General features: G+C 37.2%; 3 protein-coding genes across 4 annotated transcripts in view; 1 reads left to right on the top strand and 2 right to left on the bottom strand.

Annotated features, from left to right (window-relative positions):
• Positions 1–794: 794 nt before the first annotated feature.
• Positions 795–4,223, bottom strand: LOC122075625 (probable serine/threonine-protein kinase At1g01540). Its single transcript, XM_042640709.1, has 7 exons — positions 3,368–4,223; positions 2,510–2,614; positions 2,198–2,320; positions 1,925–2,095; positions 1,684–1,813; positions 1,372–1,581; positions 795–1,221 (listed from the first exon to the last, which is right to left on the bottom strand). The coding sequence occupies exons 1-7, from the start codon at positions 3,952–3,954 to the stop codon at positions 1,060–1,062; spliced, it is 1,488 nt and encodes a 495-aa protein (XP_042496643.1). The 5' UTR covers positions 3,955–4,223; the 3' UTR covers positions 795–1,059.
• A 2,468-nt stretch (positions 4,224–6,691) lies between these two features.
• LOC122077006 (CAAX prenyl protease 1 homolog) lies at positions 6,692–17,426 on the bottom strand. 2 transcript variants are annotated; one of them, XM_042642711.1, is made up of 14 exons: positions 17,176–17,422; positions 16,607–16,754; positions 16,377–16,461; positions 16,176–16,271; positions 15,358–15,423; positions 15,081–15,179; positions 14,292–14,405; positions 13,967–14,077; positions 13,084–13,146; positions 10,602–10,694; positions 9,793–9,906; positions 7,600–7,671; positions 7,417–7,482; positions 6,692–7,122 (listed from the first exon to the last, which is right to left on the bottom strand). In XM_042642711.1, the coding sequence occupies exons 1-14, from the start codon at positions 17,204–17,206 to the stop codon at positions 7,006–7,008; spliced, it is 1,275 nt and encodes a 424-aa protein (XP_042498645.1). In that variant the 5' UTR covers positions 17,207–17,422; the 3' UTR covers positions 6,692–7,005. The 2 variants fall into 2 exon arrangements, with proteins under 2 accessions (XP_042498645.1, XP_042498646.1); XM_042642712.1 differs by lacking the exon at positions 14,292–14,405 and having other exon boundaries at positions 17,176–17,426.
• Positions 17,427–20,957: 3,531 nt separating this feature from the next.
• Positions 20,958–22,401, top strand: part of LOC122076349 (heat shock protein 83-like) — a 1,876-nt gene continuing 432 nt past the window's right edge. The window contains exons 1-4 of the mRNA XM_042641657.1: positions 20,958–21,368; positions 21,489–21,630; positions 21,710–21,990; positions 22,103–22,395. Coding sequence (XP_042497591.1) covers positions 21,231–21,368; positions 21,489–21,630; positions 21,710–21,990; positions 22,103–22,395 — 854 coding nt within the window. The 5' untranslated portion in view covers positions 20,958–21,230. The remainder of the gene's footprint in view (positions 21,369–21,488; positions 21,631–21,709; positions 21,991–22,102; positions 22,396–22,401) is intronic.

A 22,401-nucleotide genomic window follows, 5' to 3' on the forward strand; every position in this document is an offset into this window, starting at 1 on the left:
TTTTTATTATCATTTTATTTGGGAACCCACGAATCCATTGTAGTAGTGACTAAATAATGCTTCCGTTAAGTCGTCACCTCCCCCACTTATAAACACATAGTCCACAGAAGGATAACCTTTTTCCCCACAGTCCCACTCAGCCTTCGAGCATTTCTCCTCCTCTCGTCATTACAGCGTGGAAGGATATTCAACAACCAACATATAAAACTTAAAACACCATGTGAATGCACGCGGCCCCAACAATTAAATATTTCTCTTAAAGAACAGTAGCTGCAGACAGTTGTGAGAGATCCTTACTGGTCAGTACTAAGTAGCCACTACTTCATCACTCCCATGAAATTTAAATTTCTTCATTAATTATGCTCCAGCCATAAAATCCAGTAAACCACAGACCAGGAAATTCATGAAACTCATAACCCTGATTAGAGAGAGAGAGAGAGAGAGAGAGAGGAGAAGGTTATTCATGACCCAGAAACCTACCTCCAGCCAGCCTATCAGATGGAACCTGTGGTTGCCAGCCCAGGTCGGTGGTCCATGCCCAACCAACCAGGACAAACCCATATTCACTCTCTGCTTAAAAGCTGACACTGAATCACAAATGGTTTTGCTTCAATTTAGTACATAGATTAATAGGGTTTTAGTTCTACTTCCATAGGCATCCCGGATGGGTGTTTAGAAGATGGAATAAAAAACTTTTACAAAATGGGATCTGTTTGAACAGAAAATGATGGACAGAGACAAAAAATCTCAAAGCTGTTAACAGAACATAAATATAAGGGTTTAGAGACCCAGTATTAAGTAAACAATCCTTACCAACTTTCCATTTTCCATTTCCAATGTGTCAAATGGCCTATTCATCAGGATTAGGAATCAATATACCCTATCATATACAAACGCATCCCAATTCAAGTTAGGGCAGCTCAACTACCACCTATGAACATATAACAAATGCCAGTGAAGATTTTTTAACCAAAACTAGAGTGAAAGATTGATGAGCTATGAGGAAAAAATGAATTTAATAACTGGACAAAGTTTGATTGTGAGTACACCTATTTTACCCTATAATCTCCTAGTTTGCTGTTGTGGGTTGCTGCTGCTCTCTCCTTCACTTGTATCAGAGGTTCCCTTGGTTACCGGTTTATCACCCAGTCTAGGAACAACCTGGTTTGTTGGTTGATATTCCTGATCAGATCGCATACCCTCTGGCCCAATTCGACGTTCCTGTAGAAAAGGAAAGAACATATAGAGACTAGGCTGGAAATGAAAGCAAGCAGTACAAACTCTCTTGTAATTTTTTCCTTTCAGAATATCTGCTATAAAAAATTTTGAAGAAATTGAGAGAAATTATTTGAAGAAAACCTCTGAGCTTACATCACGAAATAGCAAATCATCCGCCTCAAGCATGTGGATCACATGCCCCATTTTAGGTCTTTTTTGCGCATCTGGGTCAACACATCGCAGAGCAACCAGAAGAACCCTTTTGAGTGCCTTTGAAGAAGGCATTTCAGGCAATTTAGGATCTACTACTTCCTCTGATTTCCGATTTCCAACCATAGTCTTCAACCAGTCCACCAAATTCACCTGCAAATTGATGAAATACATTTCAGTTATCCAAAACTGATAAAAGCCCAATATTAAGTGAGGTTAGAAGAGAAAAAAGGCAAGTATTTCAAAATTAACAACCTTTCCAGGTGATCGATTGTATTCAACAGGATTCCTCCCAGAAATTATTTCCATGATCAGAATTCCAAAGCTGTAAACATCACTCCGCTCATTCAACATACCAGTGCAAGCATATTCCGGTGCTACATACCTATAAAATGCATGACTTCATTAGTAATAGTCAAGAGAACATGCATATATTGAACAAAACATAAGAAACAAGAATCCACCAATCTAGATTTGAACAAGGAAGCTGACTAACCCAAATGTTCCCATAACGCGAGTTGTAACGTAAGTCCTCTCTGAACATAAAAGTTTAGCAAGCCCAAAATCAGAGACTTTGGGATTCCACTGTCGGTCAATTAATATATTACTAGATTTTACATCTCGATGAACAACTTTTGGCTCAAGACCCTCATGAAGGTAGGCCAAACTGCAGAGACATTTTCCACCTGGGTTAGATATACGTGAAAAGGAAAGGGGGTGGGGAAAGAGAGAGATTATGAACACAAATTTGAGAGGGAAATTGCAGTACCCTTTTGCTGTTCCAAGGATAATATTCATTCGAATGTCCCATGTAAGAGGGCTGACTGATCCCACCTCCCCATGAAGCCATTGATCCAGATTACCATTGTCTACATACTCATAAACAAGCATCCTAATCAAAAAAACAAATGAAAGAGAGTCAAAGATGATAAATATATCAAGCTTCAAATCAGAGAGTAAAAAATGCAGTTTCCACAGAATTTCAAGCCCTGGTAGAACCTAACTACCATCTGCAGAAACTCACCATATGGGATTTAAATTTAGAGACAATTGCACTTAAATACATGTCAAATATTCATACCTGTAAGCTCCCTCCACACAGTATCCAAGCAATCTGACCAAATTTTTGTGTCTAACTCGGCCAATTACCTCTACTTCCACTTTGAACTCCTTCTCAGCCTGACCCCTGATAATACATTGATCCCATCAATTAACTAGAAGTTTCATGAAGCAATATATACGATCAGAAAGAAATTTCCCCAAACATGAAAGGATACTAAGGCAAGATGGACATTAAAGTGTCTGTACTGAATTTCTTTTCTTAACAGTAATACAATTTCAGGATGACAACGCAATTTAAGTTTATACAGTTGAAATTTTTTTGGCATCCTTGAAGTGATGTTTAACAAATTGTCAAAAAAAAAAACAAAAAAGATTTCAAGCTTGACAGTCCACACCAATGAGACAGCAAATATTGAAATATCAGTATGGAAGCAAGAACTAAATTGAGATCTTCTTTTTTTTTTTTTTTTTTTGGGGGTGGGGGTGGGGAGAATAAATTAAAACAGCATTGGAGGTTTCCAATGTCCCATTTTGATATAAGAAGAAACTGGGTCTCTGAATTCAGTTAAAAATTTCTACCAAAAAAAAAAAAGTTAAAAATTTCTGTGGAGTTCCTGTTCTCAGAAGAAAACATGTTGGTTGTGGTTCATAAAACCCGGTTAAAAGGGACATAAAAGCTGCCTCTCTTAGAAAACACTTCTCCTCTGTAAAGAATAAAGAACCAAACTAGAAGCCATGTAAACAAAACTCAACTGAAATGCAAGGGAGCTCGGCCCCTCCAGCTTACGACCACTAAGAAAAAAGTGTAATTTGTCCACAAATAATTCCTTCTTCCGGTTACCAAAAAATGTAAAGCAATTCCGCGACGAAGGCTTACCTGTTATTCAACAAATTCTTCACAGCAACTTGTGTGTTATCCGGCAAAACGCCTCGATAAACGATCCCATAACCACCTTCCCCAATCACATTCTCGTCCGACAATCCGTTGGTGGCCGCTTCAAGCTCCCTAAGAGTGTACCAGTGACCCCATCCCAGATGCGAAACCTCGGGCGGGCCAACGGCCATGGAAGTGGAATCGGTGGCATTAGTCGATCGGCTCTCTCCACTGGCGTGAGAGGAAGGCCGGTCAGAGAACACCACACGATGCTCAGGCTTCCCAATATCGATCTGGATCTCGGGAAAGGCATGGGGCAAAGCGGGGCGCTGATCCGGAGCAGCAACATGGACGATCTCTTGGATCTCCTTGGAGACCACAGGGGTAAGCTCACTGGGACCGCGCTTCTTCCCCTGACGCCGCCTTGGAGATTTACGGCGACGTGACGTAATGCAGAGGGAGAGGAGGAAGAGTATGAGAACGATGAAAGCCCCAACGCAGATTCCAATAACGATCCATAAGCTGAGGCCGAAGATTGAGGTCCGCTTCGAGAGTTCACTATTCAGGAACCCCGCGTCAAAGACTGACATGGTCGAGAGTCAAGAGACTCAAGACTCCAGAGGATTGAGAAATACTCTCGACAGGGTTGCTTAGGCCCAAACGGGGATATTGTGACGGAATATTGCATTAAACCGGCAGAAAACGGAAGTTTTCCGGCGAAAACGAGGTGGTCTGTGGGAAATGGGAAGGGAGAGAGAGATGGGGGGAGGTTGCTACTTAGCTTGCAGAGAAGAGGAAGAAGAGACAGAGTGGCATATGACTGTAACTGATCTGTGAAACCGTGACTTTATTGGAAGTTTTGAATTACGTGATTGTAATTTATAGCTCCAGAAGATTTGGTAAAATGCCATAATTGTCCCAGATACCTTACATTCTATCATAATTCCATTTGAAGTTGAGTTTCTAGATCCCAGCTGTAAAAATAAGAATTTAATAAATAAAAGAAGGGGAAAAGGGCAGAGGTCAATAATGGTTTTTCACTTTCTTTCTGATGGCGGAAGATAAGATCAGAATCCCGCAAAAGGAATTGAATTGAATGACATGAACCGGTGGGATGGCGCCCATTCCAAACTTAGTGTCAGGAGCACGTGGCATAGCTCATTTTCATTCTTGCAATTATGGGTGTCTGGGCCTGGGCCTGAACCTGGGCTAATCAGAATCCGAACAGCAGTGATAGACCTTGCATCCAAGAATTAGGATCGGTCAAGGCCAATCCGATTGACTCGACTGATCCCCTTCCAAAAACTAGGTTTAGAATAGATTCTTGACCGATTCCAGCTGCTATCGACCAGACCCGGTTCCACTCTTTAAAAACGTTCTGACGAAGCAATAGTACATTTAAGTTTGTTGATTTCAAATAGATTAGATCCAATGGAATTTCTCTTTATACATGCACAATCGAAAGGAAGAGAGAATCCTTTAATTTACAGGATTTGACCCTTTGATTGGATTGAGAAAGAATATATTAAACTTCGACAATGAAGAAGAAATGATTTTCACTTCACCAAGGGTGACAGAACTTTTTCCATTTCGATAAATGCCATCTGGAGGACCAGCCGCCCGGCTATAAGCCTGATATGAACTTTGGAGGGTCAATAACTTCAACCTCCTGGGCTCATGCATCCAAAAAGCTGGATGAGCCTTACCAAAAAAAAAAAAGAAGCTGGATAAGTATGTTGCTGAGCTGCGCTACCAGCTAGTGAAAGAAAATGGGGAATTTATCTAGGAAAAAAATCTGGATTACTATATGGGAAAAAATTCCCACAATGCCAATATATTATCATCCTCTTAATTTCTCCTAGCTTAACCATGTGAATCCCATACCATTATCCATACAGTCATTAATGTAGTGCGGGAGATGCCCTACCCCCAAATGATGTCGTGGGAAACCCTCTCTGTTACCATACATATGTGTCATGCTTTTAATATCCCATTCTATTTTTAGGCTAAAAATGGACTCCTATGACCTAAACTGAAAGACACAAGACTTGCTTGGGGATTCCTGAAGAAGTTTTGTTTCGGGTAAAAGAATAAGACATTTATATCATATATCACTCCTTTTCCATGTGATGCAACTATGAATTAATCATCCAACTGCAAATTCTAAAGCCAATCTTAAGGTATTCCCAATCGAAATAGCTTCAATGGTTAGGCTCAAACTACTCAAATAAATAGCAAAGGGTGAAACCCTACTCTCAAGAAAATTCAGTACAACCTAACCTGCAGCCAAGTGGTGTAGGGCACTATTGCTAGACTTCTTACCACTCACCCCATAAAGCATGCCCATTGTAGATTGATGCTTGACCACTTAGGTAAATGTCTTCTTCCTCAATTACAAGGATCTACTAATGTATATTAATATGACACTGGTGACAATGACATTCATAAGAAGTATAGTTAGAAGAATTACATGAAGACTATTCATTTTGTTAATATGTTTCATTTCGTCGGCACTAAGAAAAAGCAAGAAAGAAAAAAACATAAATTAAGAATTCTTAAGACTCCGTTTGCTTGCAAGGGGAATTAAAAAGGAAGGAAGAAAAATTATCATACTTCAAAAAAGAATGTTTATAATCAACACCCCATGTGATTCAATGTGATTATATAAACTACTTGATTTTTTTAACCATATTTAGTAATAATACATTTTACATGTAATTTTTATGTTCCATATTATAACAAAGGGTTTTGGATGTAAAGTAAAAAGTGAAATTTTAAAACCAAATATGGAATGATTGGAAATAATGATAGTCACATGGGGTATTATTACATATATATATTTTTTAAGTATGAAAATTTTCATTCCCGTTAATTCCCCTTGCAAGCAAACATAGCCTAAATGATAAAATCCGTAATATATCCATAAAACCCAAAGAAATTAAGGAAATAATTCAATTTTTTTTTAATCAATTAAAATTCAAGGGTAAAACTTGTGCACACCGTCAATAAAGTCATCATAACAAACCAAACATTTACTACATAAAAAGATCGAAATTTTGAGAACAAATAAATCCCAAGACCCTACTCGCGTGTCCTAGCCTACCCTGCTTCCTCAAGTCTCCTGCTGTCAATCCTAATATATCATCCGTTGCAATGTTTCACCCGACCATAAGTTAATAAAAGATGAAAAATGTTTTACTCCTAATGTTATGGCCCAACCCAGAAGATTGAGCCCGAACCCCAACACAAACCGCTGTTCAGTGGACTTTCCGTTTCCCGGCATGGAGAATATGGTTCAGTATTTGGGCCAGATTTGAAAGGTCCCCGTAGGAAAATCAATAGAATGCAATAGCTAGATATAGAATTAACCTGACAAAAGCTTTGTTCTTGTTCCTTATATATTTTTCTATGATGGCCTCAGTGTATCAAATAAATAGTTTGCTTCATGAAATGGGAACCATTGTGGTGCAACAACAGATCGAAATGTCAAGACTCCTAGTTCCAACTTGATTCATATAGAAAGCAAAAGAAGATTCATCAATGCTCATTCTGGCAATGGTCCACCTTGATGAGAAAATTAACCTCTTTCATGGGTGCAGCAAGGCGCTCATATTTGTCATTTCCTGTCAAGAAATTATCCCTCATTCTACCTTCTTGTCAGGTTCATCGAGCGCTGCCAGTCTTTCAACAAGTGGAGGATGAGAATAGTGGTAGGCAGAGTACCATGGATCAGTGTTCATGGACGAAAGATTTTCTTCCTGCAAGCCAATAAGCCCTTTGATAAGTGCACAATTAGCATATACAAAGGTAAACTTTCACCTGTGTGTGATGGTCAAATGCTGTGTTTTCCATTATAATTAAAAAGATCTTGGTTTGTTTGACTATTCTAGTTCAAAGGTTAACAAAATTAACAGACTGGATCTAAATTTCAATCCCAGACATGTAAAAATGGAGGATCAGTGGAGCATTACTACATCAATGCCTTCCAGCCAATCCTAGATAAAAAGTAACAACGACCTATAATGTTTATAAATGAAATTGATAATAATCACCTGTAATTTCACAAGACCTGCACGAAGTGCCTTCACATAACCGAGCTTCTTAGCAAAAGCATCAGCCTGATTAAAGAAACTACCATTTTAGCTTGGGTTGAGAATTAACGACACTTGAAAAGAGTTGAGAGAGAAATAGAGATGATAACATATGTGACCAACATTACAGTGAAAACTAGTTACCTGGAATTCAAAAGATCGACTAACAAGATTAAGACCAAAGCTAACAAGATGCTGGAGAGGAATTACAGTGTGCTGCAAACAACAAAAAACCCATGTTAAGGAAGAAGGGCAAGTAACTGATGAGAGAGTGCATTCCCACCTTGAGGATCCCAGTCCAACAGATACAAGAAACCAAATTAACCCTAGTAATTCCAAAGTAATTCCAAAATAAGCTGACTAGAAAGGATTGAGAAAAAGTGGCAGTAAGCTCAATATTTAAGATCAACTGAAATTATTTCAGTTAATCATGTCCAAAATACATGAATATACTATGTCTAAATACTGCATCACAATCTCCATTGATATCATGTAACAAGTTGGCAGATGAGCTAGCAAAGGATGGAGATATATCAGGCACACAACATGGTGTGGATTCACACATTTCATTATGAACCATCCCCTACTGTTGTATCAGTTTTCTCTTCGTGGTGCTAGTGTGTTACTATACTTTGCGTATCCAGTGCCCTTCTCAGGTTCTCCACTCCTAATAAAATTAATATTCCTTCAAAATAGAAGGGGGAAAAAAAACGCTTCTAAAGATATATAACCACCAATATTTATAATAGTCCCACACCGACAATTGGGAGGCCACTCCCCACCACCAGTAACATTCTTCCATATGGAAAGCTAATTTGGTCATAGAGCCGTACTCAACAGTGTGGTGGACCATGTAAATATGTTCATTCGCTTATTCTGTTGATAGTTTAAATGCTTCAATGAGAATTTACTTTTTCGATTAAGTTTTTACTGAGGCTAACTTTGGTTGCAAGGGGAATTAAAGGGGAGAGAAGTGAAATTTTTATACTTAAAAAAGAAATATATGTAATCATTACCCCATGTGACTATATCATTACTTCAAATCATTCCATATTTGGTTATAAAATTTCACTTTACTTTACATTCAAAACCCTTTGCTATAATATGTAAAATAAAAATTACATGTAAAATGTATCATTACCAAATATGGTTAAAAAAATCAAGTAGTTCATATAATCACATGGGGTAATGATTATAAACATTTCTTTTTTAAGTATGAAATTTTCACTTCCCTTCCCTTTAAATTCCCCTTGCAAGCAAACGGAGCCTACATCACAATGTCAAAATACACTAAAAATCAACACATGGCTACCTGATGATATAGAGACGATTAGTAACCACAAAATTTTGACATGTACAGAGAGTTCGAGTGATATTAGGATATTTTATCTAGATAGAGTTCTGCTATGAGCGTATTAAGTCAAGTCAGTGTAAGAGAATGAGTAGGAAGAAGTCCTTTTATGAGTCAGTTTAGGAATTTCAAAAGGTCATTATATATGTAATGCCCCATCAGTGAAGCGTGATTTGATGATAAATATTGAAGTTTTTTTAAGAGTTTTGGGCTGATGAACTCTGAAAAGAGGGTGAAGGATCTTCTTCCGGCCCACTGTTTTCTTCTTCTAGTTTTAAATTCAACTACAAATCAGGTGCTATCTCCTCTTCTACCAATCTTCTTCTCCTACTTATTATTACTTGTTCAACATGTGGTACCTTGTTTTATATCAACTTTCAGATTGCATTCTAATTCAACGTCTTTATATTTATTGGTCTGCTTTACTTCAAATTTCACTAGTTTCTGATCTTGTTCTCTCTGAAATTCTGGTTCTGAATCTTAAATAATACTGGTTGATAATGCTGTTCTAGTTCTCTAGCAGTTTTCTTAGTAGCAATAGGGCTTCTACATAATTCTATATTTTGTTGTCATAATTTCTTCGAATTCTGCAGATGTACTTCTATTAGAATAGACCACTCGACCTGAGTTCTAAGTTCTAACCAATTCTGATCCATCTGTTGTGAGTCACAAACTCTCCCCTATTGGCCTATGTTTTCCTGTTCTTGCAATCCTGTCTACACTCTATACTGGTCTCTTAATGGATTTTTCAGTTCAGGATTAGCCAACAGCTGCATTATCCACATTGCAGACATGGGGAACCAGCCCCCCCAAAAAAAATATTTAACCAAAGAACTGTCAGCCTATAAATTATTGCAAGACCCATGACCCATTACACGAAGACATGTACTTCAGATTATGCCACATAAAAGAGAAGAAATGTGTTCAGCATAAATTCATCATATCTGAAAGAATATTGACCAAAAAGAAGAAAAACAAATATACACCTGAAAGATGATGAGCCCAATGAGCACCGGCTGTGTGTCAAACCCAAAACTTTGAAATAGATCCTTTGAGTTCCTCACAAGAGTATATCCTCCAAATTGCAAAAATGTAAGGACCTGCGTCAATGATAAATGTAATATACAAAGCTGAGAGATTAAACCAAAATTACCCTATATTCACAAGAATGAATGCCATCAGCCACGTAAGTGAACTAGTCACTGAAGCAGATGATAATAGAGAAAAGGCTCTTAGAAATATGCAAATTATGTAAGTAACAAGGACAATCTGATTTTGAAAATCACCATGTTGAAATACATCTGTATGAGTGTATGGCATATACTTGTTTAGGTGAGCTGAAACAACATAAGAATATATGGTCTTGTTCCAAGTTTACAAGAACAAGTGCCTGAATTAAAACACTAGTTCATGTCAGCTAATTCTTTGGCTCATGAGTTTGCTACAGCTGGCACAAAAGAAGTCTTTGTAGTTGGGTCACTACCCCATCGATTGATTTGACCCTTTTGTGGTTTTGTAAGACTTGGCCTACAATCATTATCATTGTACCATGTCTCCTTTATTATCACCAATGAAGTTTTCTAGTTACGATCATTAATTAAGGGGGGGAAAAGGGGGGGGGGGAGCACTCCATCATATATGTTGATAGCATGTTTCTGAGAAGGTTCAAGATTATTGGAATAACTTCATCAAAAAGCAATAATGTCATTTTAAAAAACTCATACTGAATTTCAATAGTTATTTTCTTTGATTTCTAGTAAATGATGAAAGCTGTCTTTTGGAAGGCAGGACATACCTGCACTGCAATGAACGTATACATTGTGTGATTAAGCTTCCAATGCCCCAGTTCGTGGGCAATAACAGCGACAACTTCCTCAGTGTTTTTGCACTGCAAAGATGCAACATAATATCAATATCTCTGCCCCTAAATAATGAGCATTAAAAATGTCACACTTCAGAAGAAAGAGAGTTACAACTAGTAAATTGGATGGTTTACACAAGGAACCTCATGTTACTACTTCACCAAAATTCTCAAAGAACTAAACTGTGATTTGTTTATATATCACATTAAGATTTAATGCAATTCATTACTCAACAGTCAACCCCAAGGCTTTTTCCCAGAAAAATAACTACACCCAAATAAGCACAAATAGAAACATAGATCCATAGTGTGTATCAGTTCGCATGGAACTAGCAGGCGGAAAAGGAAACCTTGTCACGTCAGATAGTGAGTATAATAGGCCTATTTAAGTTCTGGAACCTGTAAATTGTCTCATATCAAACCTCAATGGTCATTAGATTGAAAAAAGACACTGGAAAATATATATAAACAATTGAACAACAAATTGAAAATTCGGTCACACAACCGTAACACAGTTTATTTCCAAGATTCAATCCCTCTCACGTCTATCAGGAAGGATCAGGGTTTAGAATCACAATCATGCTTGTAGCATAGCTACAGCCTACAGGTGAGAACACGGTTTAAAGTACCATAACGTATCATATTGTATCATATTGGCTGATACATATCTGTATCGGTGGGTAGTGATACAATACGGTGCAATATCCATTTTTTAAAGAACTTTATATCCTACTATATAGCATAGTATCTGCCTATACAGCACAATATGGTGCAATACTGTGTGATGCATGCAGATATTATTGATACATCTCTTAGAAGGCCCATATGGGTTTCATGCGCGATACAGAACATACAGAAACCCCCCAAAAAATGCAAAAAACCTCAAGAACTCCGAACCGAGAGTCCTAATAAACCCCCTTAACTTGTTTTTTTGCATAAATTTCAGTTAGGGGTTTTAGTCTGCACGCAAAACAATTAAGGTTTCCTAAAAGCGTAAGTTTGGATCATTCAACAAGTTAAAATCAGAGATTGAAGGAGATTTTACAGAAAAAGATAAGTTTCTAAAAAACTTGATATTTGTGTTTAAATAATTGTTTCTAGACCTATTTTTTTGCTTTAAATCGATGGATTTAAAAAACTTGATTTTTGTGTTTAAATAATTGTTTCTAGACCTATTTTTTGCTAGAAATCAATGGATTTAAGTAAAAATAACCCCACCCATGGCATCAAAGTCCATCATTTGCAAAGATTTGTACTAAGATTCAAGAAATTTCGCAGAAAAATTAAATTTTTTTCATGTTTGAACTTTTTATTTTTTCATTTCTTCCAAAAACCAAGTCCTATGCCTTCAGGAGTACATCATCCTAGTTGCTCCTATTCCTGCAGACCCTTCCAGCTATGAGTTTGAACCACCTTGACACTCTTTATAGCAATAGACTATTACTACATGTAAGAAACCTCATCCTTTATAACAATTTCAATTGAATGCACTTATCTCATTATACGTTATCCATTTTAGACATGTTATATATTGCTTTTTTGCTCCAAAAGTGTATTTTCATGCGTATATTGACCATTTCCACACGTATTTTTAGTGTATCCTTCCGATACAATACGATACGTCTCTTAATATCACCCAACTGATATGATATGCAATATGATACTGTCCTTGGGTGAGAAGGCTATCCCTAATCTGACCCTAAGATTAAATGGTGGCAACCCCCTTCAACAGCATGAAACCCAGATATTAGACATGATGCCAACAGGAGGCAAACAATCAGAAGGATCATGTCAAGTTGATGTATGATGGCAACAGGGTTGAAAAGGCCAACAAAACTCACTCTGAGGTCAAGTTGGCAGGTAAGGCCAGGCTTGCGATTGTCTTCTCTACCCAATACCAACAGCACACAAAATGAGATATCTATCTGGCAGCATTAAATGGAAAGAAAAGATTTGTTCTAGCTAAGAAAGAGAGGAAAATATTGAGATGGAATAATGTTAACTGTGGCTTCCAATGGAATATCAAGGACCATCTAGCACTTGAAGGAAGCTCATACTTTGAAACAAAAGGATAAAGCCACCCTAAGAGCTCATATGTAATTTCAGTATTTGAGTTAGATACAGAATACCATGCTTTCATTGGCCAGTTGACTCTACTAAAGTTCAATTCGCTTTAAAAAAAAATTGAAGTAACTACAGACAGGTGCCTCTGGGCTCTGGCAAACGATCCAAGCTATTATCAAAAGGAAATAACAGTCAAAAATGTGATACATTTACAACCGATGTTACCATATTTAGGCCAATGCTGCAGGATACAAAGGCCTAACAGGATATTTTCCAAGTTCTTCGATGAGTATGAATAGAGAGAGGAGAGTAGCAATAAACATAGGTCTATTTTTTCTGCTCTTATCCATACCTGCTGAATTAGTGTATCATAGAGGACGATGCGCTTATTTTTGAAAAATCCATACATGTAGGCCTGCCAGATATTGATGAGATGAATTAGATCACCACAAAATGATCATTGACATATCAAAATAAAGACAAACAGATGAAAAAATCTTCTTATTTTATTTATGTAATAAATGTGAAAAGGTTGGAGCCAGAAAGTATGGGATGGTGGGAGGAGACCAACAAACTATCATGTAGTCCCTTGGAATTAGGTTCATAGAACCAAGAGGCTGTTATACCCTTGATGCCAACTATCTCATGGGAGAAGACTTGGGAAGGGTGTTTGGAGGAGAGTCTATTTTGCTAGGTTTGTTCAAGTGTTTTAAGTGTTTTGAAATCTAAGGGACATTGTTCTTCTAATCTACTAACCCATACCTTCCATTCTATTTATGGTAAGAGGTTAAATTTTTCCCCTCTCCACCTCACCAAACCCAGCTAGATGACAGGGATAGTTCTGTGTCTTGTAAAATAAATAGTTATGGGTATCCATTTTCCAAAATTGTGAAAGGCTGGATGGGTTTATATGATCAGAGTATGACTATTCGAAATCCACCCTGTTGTCATTCCTTGTTCAGGAAATTCACGACATCCTTGCTAAGATGTGGACTTCCAGGCTTACACCCCAAATACCTTTTTAGATACATGGGTATGAAGGAAAACGTTATTTTGTCAAAGTAAAGAATTATTGCCAGTAAAATCAAAAGCAAATAGAAACAACGTAAACCCCTCATCTCATTCATACTTCTACCATGTACTCATTATTTTAGATAAAACAAGCTAGTTAGTTAACTGCTGCAGTAGAAGGAAATGAAATATACTAGATCAGACTATCAGAGTTCAATCCTCACATTGCTATGGCTTGACCTCGTAGATCCATCAACGACAAAGAGCTTCTTTAAAGGAAACTTGAGTGATGAAGCAAGGTTCTCAATTTTCTCTCTTAGTTCTCCGTCAGGGAGCTGAGGGCAGCAGCACAGAGCCAGGGAAAAAGGAAAATTTTCATCATTAATCAACCAAAAAAACAAAGAATATCTAAAAGCATCTTCCAGTGGGGGAAAAAAAAAGAAGCTGCAATATAAGAAATCTAACAAAGAGGCTAACTGAGATCAATTGTTAATGTAAATATGCAGTCTATAACTTAGCGAAATAGACCAGAGACAAATAATTACTCACAGGGGAAAACTTATTGAAAAGTGGAGCAATTAATATAGGATAAATGGTCATCATCACAATGGATAGAACAAACATAAATCCCCAGAGATAGATGGCCAAGTAAGGACCTCCTTTCTGCAGAAAAATAAAACAGTGTTAGTGTAATTTATCAACTGGATAAGCACTCAACAAGATTTCAAACATCAAGAATGAAGACGTTGTAATTATGCCAGAATAAGAGGATGATTTGCAGCAATTAATTTTTAGAATAATTACTATAGTGCAAAAACTGACATCTCCACCATCTTCCGTAAGCAATAACTAATTGTGTTTGGCAGCACATTTTGCAGACAAGTCGGGCGCCCAACAAAATAAAAATGATCAGTTGTCAGGCTCCATTTGACTGTTTTGGATGCAGTAACAATTTTCCTTCCACAAAATATGCCAGACTGCGTAGACTAAGAACATTGATCAAAAGATGTACATCAAATTAACATAACGCTTAATAGAAAACATCAGCAAGAAACATATCCATTTGTTCAAAGTGGCTGTTCTAGTGATTCCTTGACCTGGTCATATTTCAGCTCACTCTTCTACTGACAGCCTCCTTTATTATCTCCTTCTAATCCAATCATTTTTATCATTTACAAATAGAAATAAAATTTAAAACAAGAAAATCCATCCAAAGACTCCAAACACATTTAAAGGTCAAAGCAAGCTTCCGTTCATGAATCATGTACATCAATAGCTAGCAAAGACTAAATTAACCAAAGGTGACTCAATGCAAAGCAAATTATTAATTCATGCTACCTGTACTATAATAATGATGGCAGCAACAATTGGTGGTCCAAGTATGATTGAAAGGCAGATTCCCTTGAACATATCTCTAAAGAAAAGCCATATTGTTTGCTGCACAAACAGATAAGGAAAAAGCAGAAAAATAGCAATATAAATTGATAACATATTTTGAAACAAAATGAGCAGAACAATGGGTAACAATCGAACTACAGATCAGGTAAATTAAAAAATAAAAATAAAAATGACAAGATATAAAACACATGAAAAAGATCCAAGTAAGAAGACAGACTTTATTGAAACCATGTCGAGCCTCAATCACGAAAGTTGAGTACAAGGAAAATGGCAAGTCTGTAACCTGCAAAAAATGAATTTTGCTTAGAATATCAGATTTCCCACTAAAATGGGAAAGGGAGAGAAAAAAATATCAACGAATCTATAAAGGTAATTTGCCGAGGCAAAATGCTTATAATAAGCCTATCGCAAAAGGGAAAATTGATATGTGTTGCAAACCATTTTTTGATTCAGAAAAAGCTGAAATTCACAACCTTTGACCATCTATATGCTATGCTTCAGGCCCTCAGTAAGGCCCATGGAATCAGAACGGATTCCCTTGTCTCCAGATAGACCATCCTATCACATCATCATATGGTCACCATCCAAGTGGTGATCTTTAAATCAGGGTTGTACTGTGTATATCCCCTATCAGTGTAATTTGGTTATTCCTATTATGGCACAAGGCCTTGCATGAGTCTAGTTTGAGACCTTCTCTATATTCAGAATCCATTAATTTATTGATAAATAGTTAAAATCCATTCAATGGATAAAATTTTGTAGAAATAATCAGTCTTGCACTAAGTTTTGATTAAAGACCCCATATAGACCATCCAAAATAAAAGAAGGTAGGAAGAGCTTGCTTTACAAACATCATGTAAGTTCTTTTTTCCAAAATAGGAAACATTATTTAAGTTTAAAGAACATTATTTTTGGTATATCCAATAAGATCTGCATAAACAACAAAAAATTCTACTTCATTTTAACAAATTTGGCCAAGGCTGAACTAGGAATTGATTTCAATCCAACGGAAGTCGGTAGAGTTCATATCCACACCTGTGACCAAATCATAACACCAGCCAAGAACCCCAAGGTATGTAATATTTCATTCTCTGGATTTAGGCCAATAGAAACAAGATATTCCCCCGATATCTGCCGCCAAAATAAGGAAATGAGTTAAATAAATAGTCAAACTGTAGGGTGGGGTTGGAGGGGAGGAAATTAGTTATGGCTCAATCGTCACTGACACCGACTCACCTTCCAGAACCAGGGCAACACACCGAAGTACAAAATAGCAGTGTCCATTATTATGGATACAGCCTCATGAACAAAGTGAAAGTAGCTGTAAGGAATAATCAATAGATCAATCAGAAAAAAAAAACATAGGGACCGGGAACCCTTTAACCAGATCCATAGTATAAATACAAAACCCTGATCATCATATAAACTAACCCGAGGTAATATTCGTTCAGCAAGCAAGAACAAACCTTTTATCAAGACTATAAGCTCGAGACTTCTCGAATTTTTCCGAACTGATAACTCCTACCAAAGATTTAGGAAGTGTTGGCAGCTTAAGAGCAGCATGTTGCCGCAAATCCAGATATGTCTCAAAAATGTACATCAATATCATAAAACCTGAAAAAGGAAAATAGGGGCAGGGGTTTGGTCAGAATGAAACTAGGTTGCAAAGAATAAACAGTCACCAACGCAGAAGTCAATGAGAATCAGAGAAACCAAAGACGAAGAAAGAAAGAAAATGAACCCCCAGTGGACCAAAACGTATGAGGCACAAGAGAATCAACATACTCAATAACAACAAAAGGGGTTTCTTCTATGCAGAATCAAATTCACACAGTTGAAAGTTTAACATCGAAACCGAACAACGCAACCAATAAGCTAAAGTCAAAGAACGCAAAATCGACGAAGAAACAAAAAGTGGTACAGAAAAAACAATAATCAGAACCCTACATAAGCATTCAATCTGCTATGCATGAGAATCAGAAGCTACTAAACAAAAAAATAAAGACAAAAAAGAGAAGATGGAGAGAAACCCTACCCAAAACAGCTTCCATGTAAGGAAGCGCCATTGTAAATTCAGTCTCGAGTGGCGAACGACACAGACAACAAGCGAGCGAGAGGGAGCGACGAGAAAACAATTTAATGAGATGACGCCGCTTAAATGATTTCGAAACTTGTTTTTTCTGACAAAAATAGGATTTAGGGCTTTTTTTTCCTTGTAAAGCTACAACCAAATGAAAATGAAGAAAATAGTAGAAGAAACGCAAAGATAACTTCTCCTCCAGTTTTTTAAATTTTCATTTTAGGTTATCAATTTTCACTAACTTTTATTATTGCAAATTTTGCCTTTTTTTCCTTCTTGAGTAAGCAATCAAGCTGGGTAACCCGCTTGCACAGTTCATGAAAGTGGAGGATAACGGAGAGACCCAAATAGCTAATGGGTCCCCCAACCGCTGATCTTTCATCTGATCTTTTAAATTGTTCTTTCTACGGCTTAAAAGCGAACAAAATATTTGAGGAAAAGAGTTGACGAAGACCCAAGGGGCCGAGCCCCCATCGGGTCAGTGAAATTGCCAACCAAATGGCCCATCAACTAGTTTAATGTGTGTTTGGTTGCAAGGGAAATCAGAAGGAACAGAATTAAAATTTTCTAAAAGAACAATTTGTTGTGAAGAGTTTCTACCAAAAAAATAAATTGTCAACCAAAGTCAAATCAACTAAGCCTGCTTCCAATGGATGGATTATATAGATCTTATGTTTATTAAAAAAAAATAAGTATGTTGTTGATATTATGTATTCTAGTGGATAACACCAATGGGATCACATGATGAGATATCATATAAGAAAGATATATAGATCATTTCAAAAAGGGGAAGAGAAAGATAGATACAACGGGTACTAGTTTGCGATATACCGGTGATATACCCAACCTTTTCCCTATGTATATACATAGATCTTATTTTTTCTATTCTACATTGCTTAAAATCCAAAATAACCAAAGTCATTCATATATTTTCTCATTTATTCCCAAGTCATTTTCAGCCTACGTACCTTCAGTGCCTTAATTCTTCTAAAATACTTGTACTAAGAAAAATCCTCTTGAACCATATCAATCAACCATTGCCCAAGCCTAGCTACATTGTTTACCAATGGGGTTGGTAGCCTAGTGGTGAAAATGCCCTCAATCTATCATTGCTCGAGTCGACTGGTTATGAGTTCAAGTCTTGACATACCCCACTATCTTGGTTGTAGACGCGTCGCTTACCATACGAGGTTTCTTTATCCGAAAGCAGCCCTGCGCCCAAACACATGGACGCTTCCTCCTAGAGGACATGGTGCCTCTAGTGCAAGGGCTGCTATCAGATAAAAAATTTTGTCCCATAAATAAAATAGACATGCACAAACAAGACAAAGAAGTAAACATTTAATTGTGAAGAAGCATCAATCCAATAACAGTCCCATTCTTATAGGATTTGCTAGCTATGCGGTCAGCCTTGTAGAGAGCAATCTAATGGTTATTACTACCAAAAAAAATAAAAAAATACTAATGATTATCACAAGCTGATCGACGATCTAAAAACTTGACTATTTATGGTGAGAAAACATGTTTACATATGACCTTATCATAAACTTATTTAGCTTTTCTTAAATGGACCCCCCAATAAACAATGGATTCAAGAAAGATGAGTCTAATAACAAACTTTGCCTATACCATATCGATCCTATATGAAATCAGTTTTCTTAAACAAAATCACTTGGAACAACCTTAAAAAAAAAATAATGAAATTAAATATAAATTTCCAACAGATTATGTAAACCATGACAAGGAAAATACTATGTCAAAGATTACCTAACTTTTGAGTAAATGACATAAGAGCACACTAATAAGGTTTAATGAAACAGTTTCATACATAGGATGGCAACGAGTCATTTCATGTAAGGAGAAGAAAGAAAAAGAGTGTGTTTGGGCTAAAGCACCCTCCCTTGGTGGCTCAAAGAACTATCTTCCATTATTTATTTTACGTTGAGAGATTTTTCATCAAAATGAGATGGTATGAAATAGAAAAATGATCAATTTCTTGTTAGCTTAGTAGTTTGTGGGGCAGGACTTAAGCAGGATTTTATAGATTCCTTCTTAGATAGGTCATCCTCTAATGAATCTCATAAAACTCTTCTTTTTATTTTATTTTATTTATTTATTTATTTATCTTTTTCTGAATCCTTAGTGGATCCTTTCGCACACCCACTCACATAAACCATGGGTTCCACTCACTCTCCCTCCAAAACCCTTATTATCAAATTCATAACCCACCCCCTGCCCCGTTCTTCACCGGAATTAGTACCGACGCGTCAAAAAGAACCCTCTCCCATACTATAAAAAAGAGTAACTTAAAAGAGAAACCAAAGACCTTGAATGTTTAGAAACTATTGTGAAATTTTAATCATAATCATGGTTGAAAAGCACCTTATTTGGTTTCCTATGAAGACTTTTAAGGAAGGGTTGTGCCATTTGACATTGATGCAAGATAAATGAACACATTTTCAATGCATCCTCCAAATATGTCACGACTCAAATGACCTGACTTGGTAGGTAAAAGATCTAAGGGATAGAATGTTGTTTTGTCAGAATTAATGCCTAGAAGTGTTAGGACTCCCTATGGGTTTGAGTTTGAAACCCTATTGAGGAAACCACACAGGAAAAACAAGAACACGAATCTAGTAAAATTATGGAGGATCGATTTGTACCTTTCACCTAGTATGCTGAAGATGATTGATGTTGGTCACTCCCACTTTCGCTCTCTTAGCTTGGCTATGGATCTTCCTCCTTGGTTCTCTCACTTTAGTGGTAAAGTGGGGAAGAGTGAATAATGGTTGTAGGGACCCAAAACCTAGTATTTATAATATTGTCCTGCACTCAAAACCCTAAACCACAATGGGTTGAGCCAGTATATCCCTAAGCTTGAGAGTGGACCGAACCAGTTCATACAATTTGACTCTCACCCATTTAATCAACCCGAATAATTAATTTAGCCCATAAATCCAACAAGAAGCACTAATTTTTATTTGTCATCAAAAGAGAAGCATTTTTTTTTTTGGGAGAGACAAAATTGAAATGTTATTCAAATAAATCGAACAACGAGGAACTCTTGCCAAGATAAATATTACAAGAAAAGAGAAGCATTAAACCTATTGGCTGAATATACTTTTGAATATGATATGCTTCTATTTTATTTCAAATATCATTGAGACTAATTTTTTATTTTGGATGTTTTAACTTTTGATCCTATGAGAACGAAAAAATATATATATATATATATATATTATATCTTTGTTATTTTGTCCATCTTTTAGGACAGTGTTTCGTCTCGAGGATTATCACCTATATCGACAAGAAACACCCAAACATTATCCCTGAAAAATAATCATTCCCAAGAGGCAAAGAGCTCATTTCAGAGGAAGAGAAAGATAAACATAGCGGTTTAAGAATGTAGGTTACACTTCCGGACAGAGAATATTTCCCTTTGAAAAAAAGTTGTTGTTTATTAGATCCAATTGTCTGAGAAATGATTTTAACAGAAAGGGTTTCATGATTGTGGAAGTCACACCAAAACAGAACCTTTTAGGATACAGATTGAGCATTGACGGATGTGAATTTGGACAAATTTATCCGATATGCTCCAATCAAAACGTACGTTGCTTCGAGATATTTCTCCACCTCATTCCTATCTAACAGCAAATAGCATCGATAGGCTCCTAATCTGAACACTCTTTCCCTAGGCCTACAGTTCACACGAACATTTTCAAACATATGCAAAGGAAGAGAGCGAATACGAGAAGTCGCGAAGGGAGGGGGTAGAAGAACACTGAAGAAAGGAATGGGAGAAAGTTTCCCTCCACAATGGGTGAAGGAAATACCAGAAACTCTTCACCCCACCCCACCCTATAAATATCCTCTACACTCTCCTCTAACCTTGCATTTTAGATCGAAAGGCATTCGAATAGCGTTCAGAGAAAACCCTCGTTTGTTACTCCAGGCAATCGGTTTCGTTCTTGATTCTTCCTTTCTTCTTTGATCTGTCGAGATCATCTGCAATGGCGGATGTCCACACAGGAGAAGCGCAGACCTTCGCCTTCCAGGCGGAGATCAACCAGCTTCTTAGCCTGATCATCAACACCTTCTACAGCAACAAGGAGATTTTCCTTCGAGAACTCATCAGCAATTCCTCGGATGTCAGTCTTTCGTTTCTTGCTTTTCTTTCCATCACAAATCTCTTCGAGTTCGTTTGATATTATAATGTCTCTTTCTCTGTGAAATCCGATAGTTGTTTCTGAATCTTGACCTCGTTTCAGGCATTGGACAAGATCCGGTTCCAAAGTCTGACTGACAATAGCAAGCTTGATGCGCAACCAGAGTTTTTCATTAGGCTTGTTTCTGACAAGGCTAACAAGACGGTTTCTATTATCGACAGCGGCATTGGCATGACCAAAACAGGTAATGTATCATTTTCTTTATATCTGAGTTCTTGTTTCTTTGATTAGTCACCACCGATCGAAATTAATGTTTTACGCAGATTTGGTGAACAATTTGGGAACAATTGCAAGGTCTGGAACCAAGGAATTCATGGAGGCATTACAGTCTGGAGTTGATTTGAGTATGACCGGTCAATTTGGAGTTGGATTCTACTCGTCCTACCTCGTTGCGGATAAAGTTATTGTGACTTCGAAGCACAATGACGATGAACAATATATTTGGGAGTCTCAAGCAGGTGGTTCCTTCAATGTGACGAGGGATGTCAATGGAGATCCACTTGGCAGAGGAACCAAAATCAACCTCTTCCTCAAGGACGACCAGGTACTGTTCACATATCCTCTCTGATGTCTTTGTGCGATACTTCTTTGTTTATCTTGACTTTGGTTTAATGTAATGTTGCCACCAATTCTCGGTTGATGACTTCTTAAAACAGCTGGAGTACCTGGAAGAGAGAAAATTGAATGATCTCGTGAAGAAGCACTCCGGGTTCATCAGCTATCCTATCTACCTCTGGACGGAAAAGACAACAGAGAAGTATGTTACTGATGATGAAGACGATGAAATCAAGAAAGAAGAGGAAGGTGATGTCGAGGTCGTAAATGAAGAGAAGGACCGCAAGTCCAACAAGAAGAAGAAGAAGGTTAAGGAGGTGTCTCACGAGTGGCAACTCATTAACAAGCAGAAGCCTATCTGGATGCGCAAGCCAGAGGAGATCACCAAGGAAGAGTATGT

The sequence above is a fragment of the Macadamia integrifolia genome, chromosome 4, assembly GCF_013358625.1.
Source record: "Macadamia integrifolia cultivar HAES 741 chromosome 4, SCU_Mint_v3, whole genome shotgun sequence".
NCBI lineage: Eukaryota > Viridiplantae > Streptophyta > Magnoliopsida > Proteales > Proteaceae > Macadamia > Macadamia integrifolia.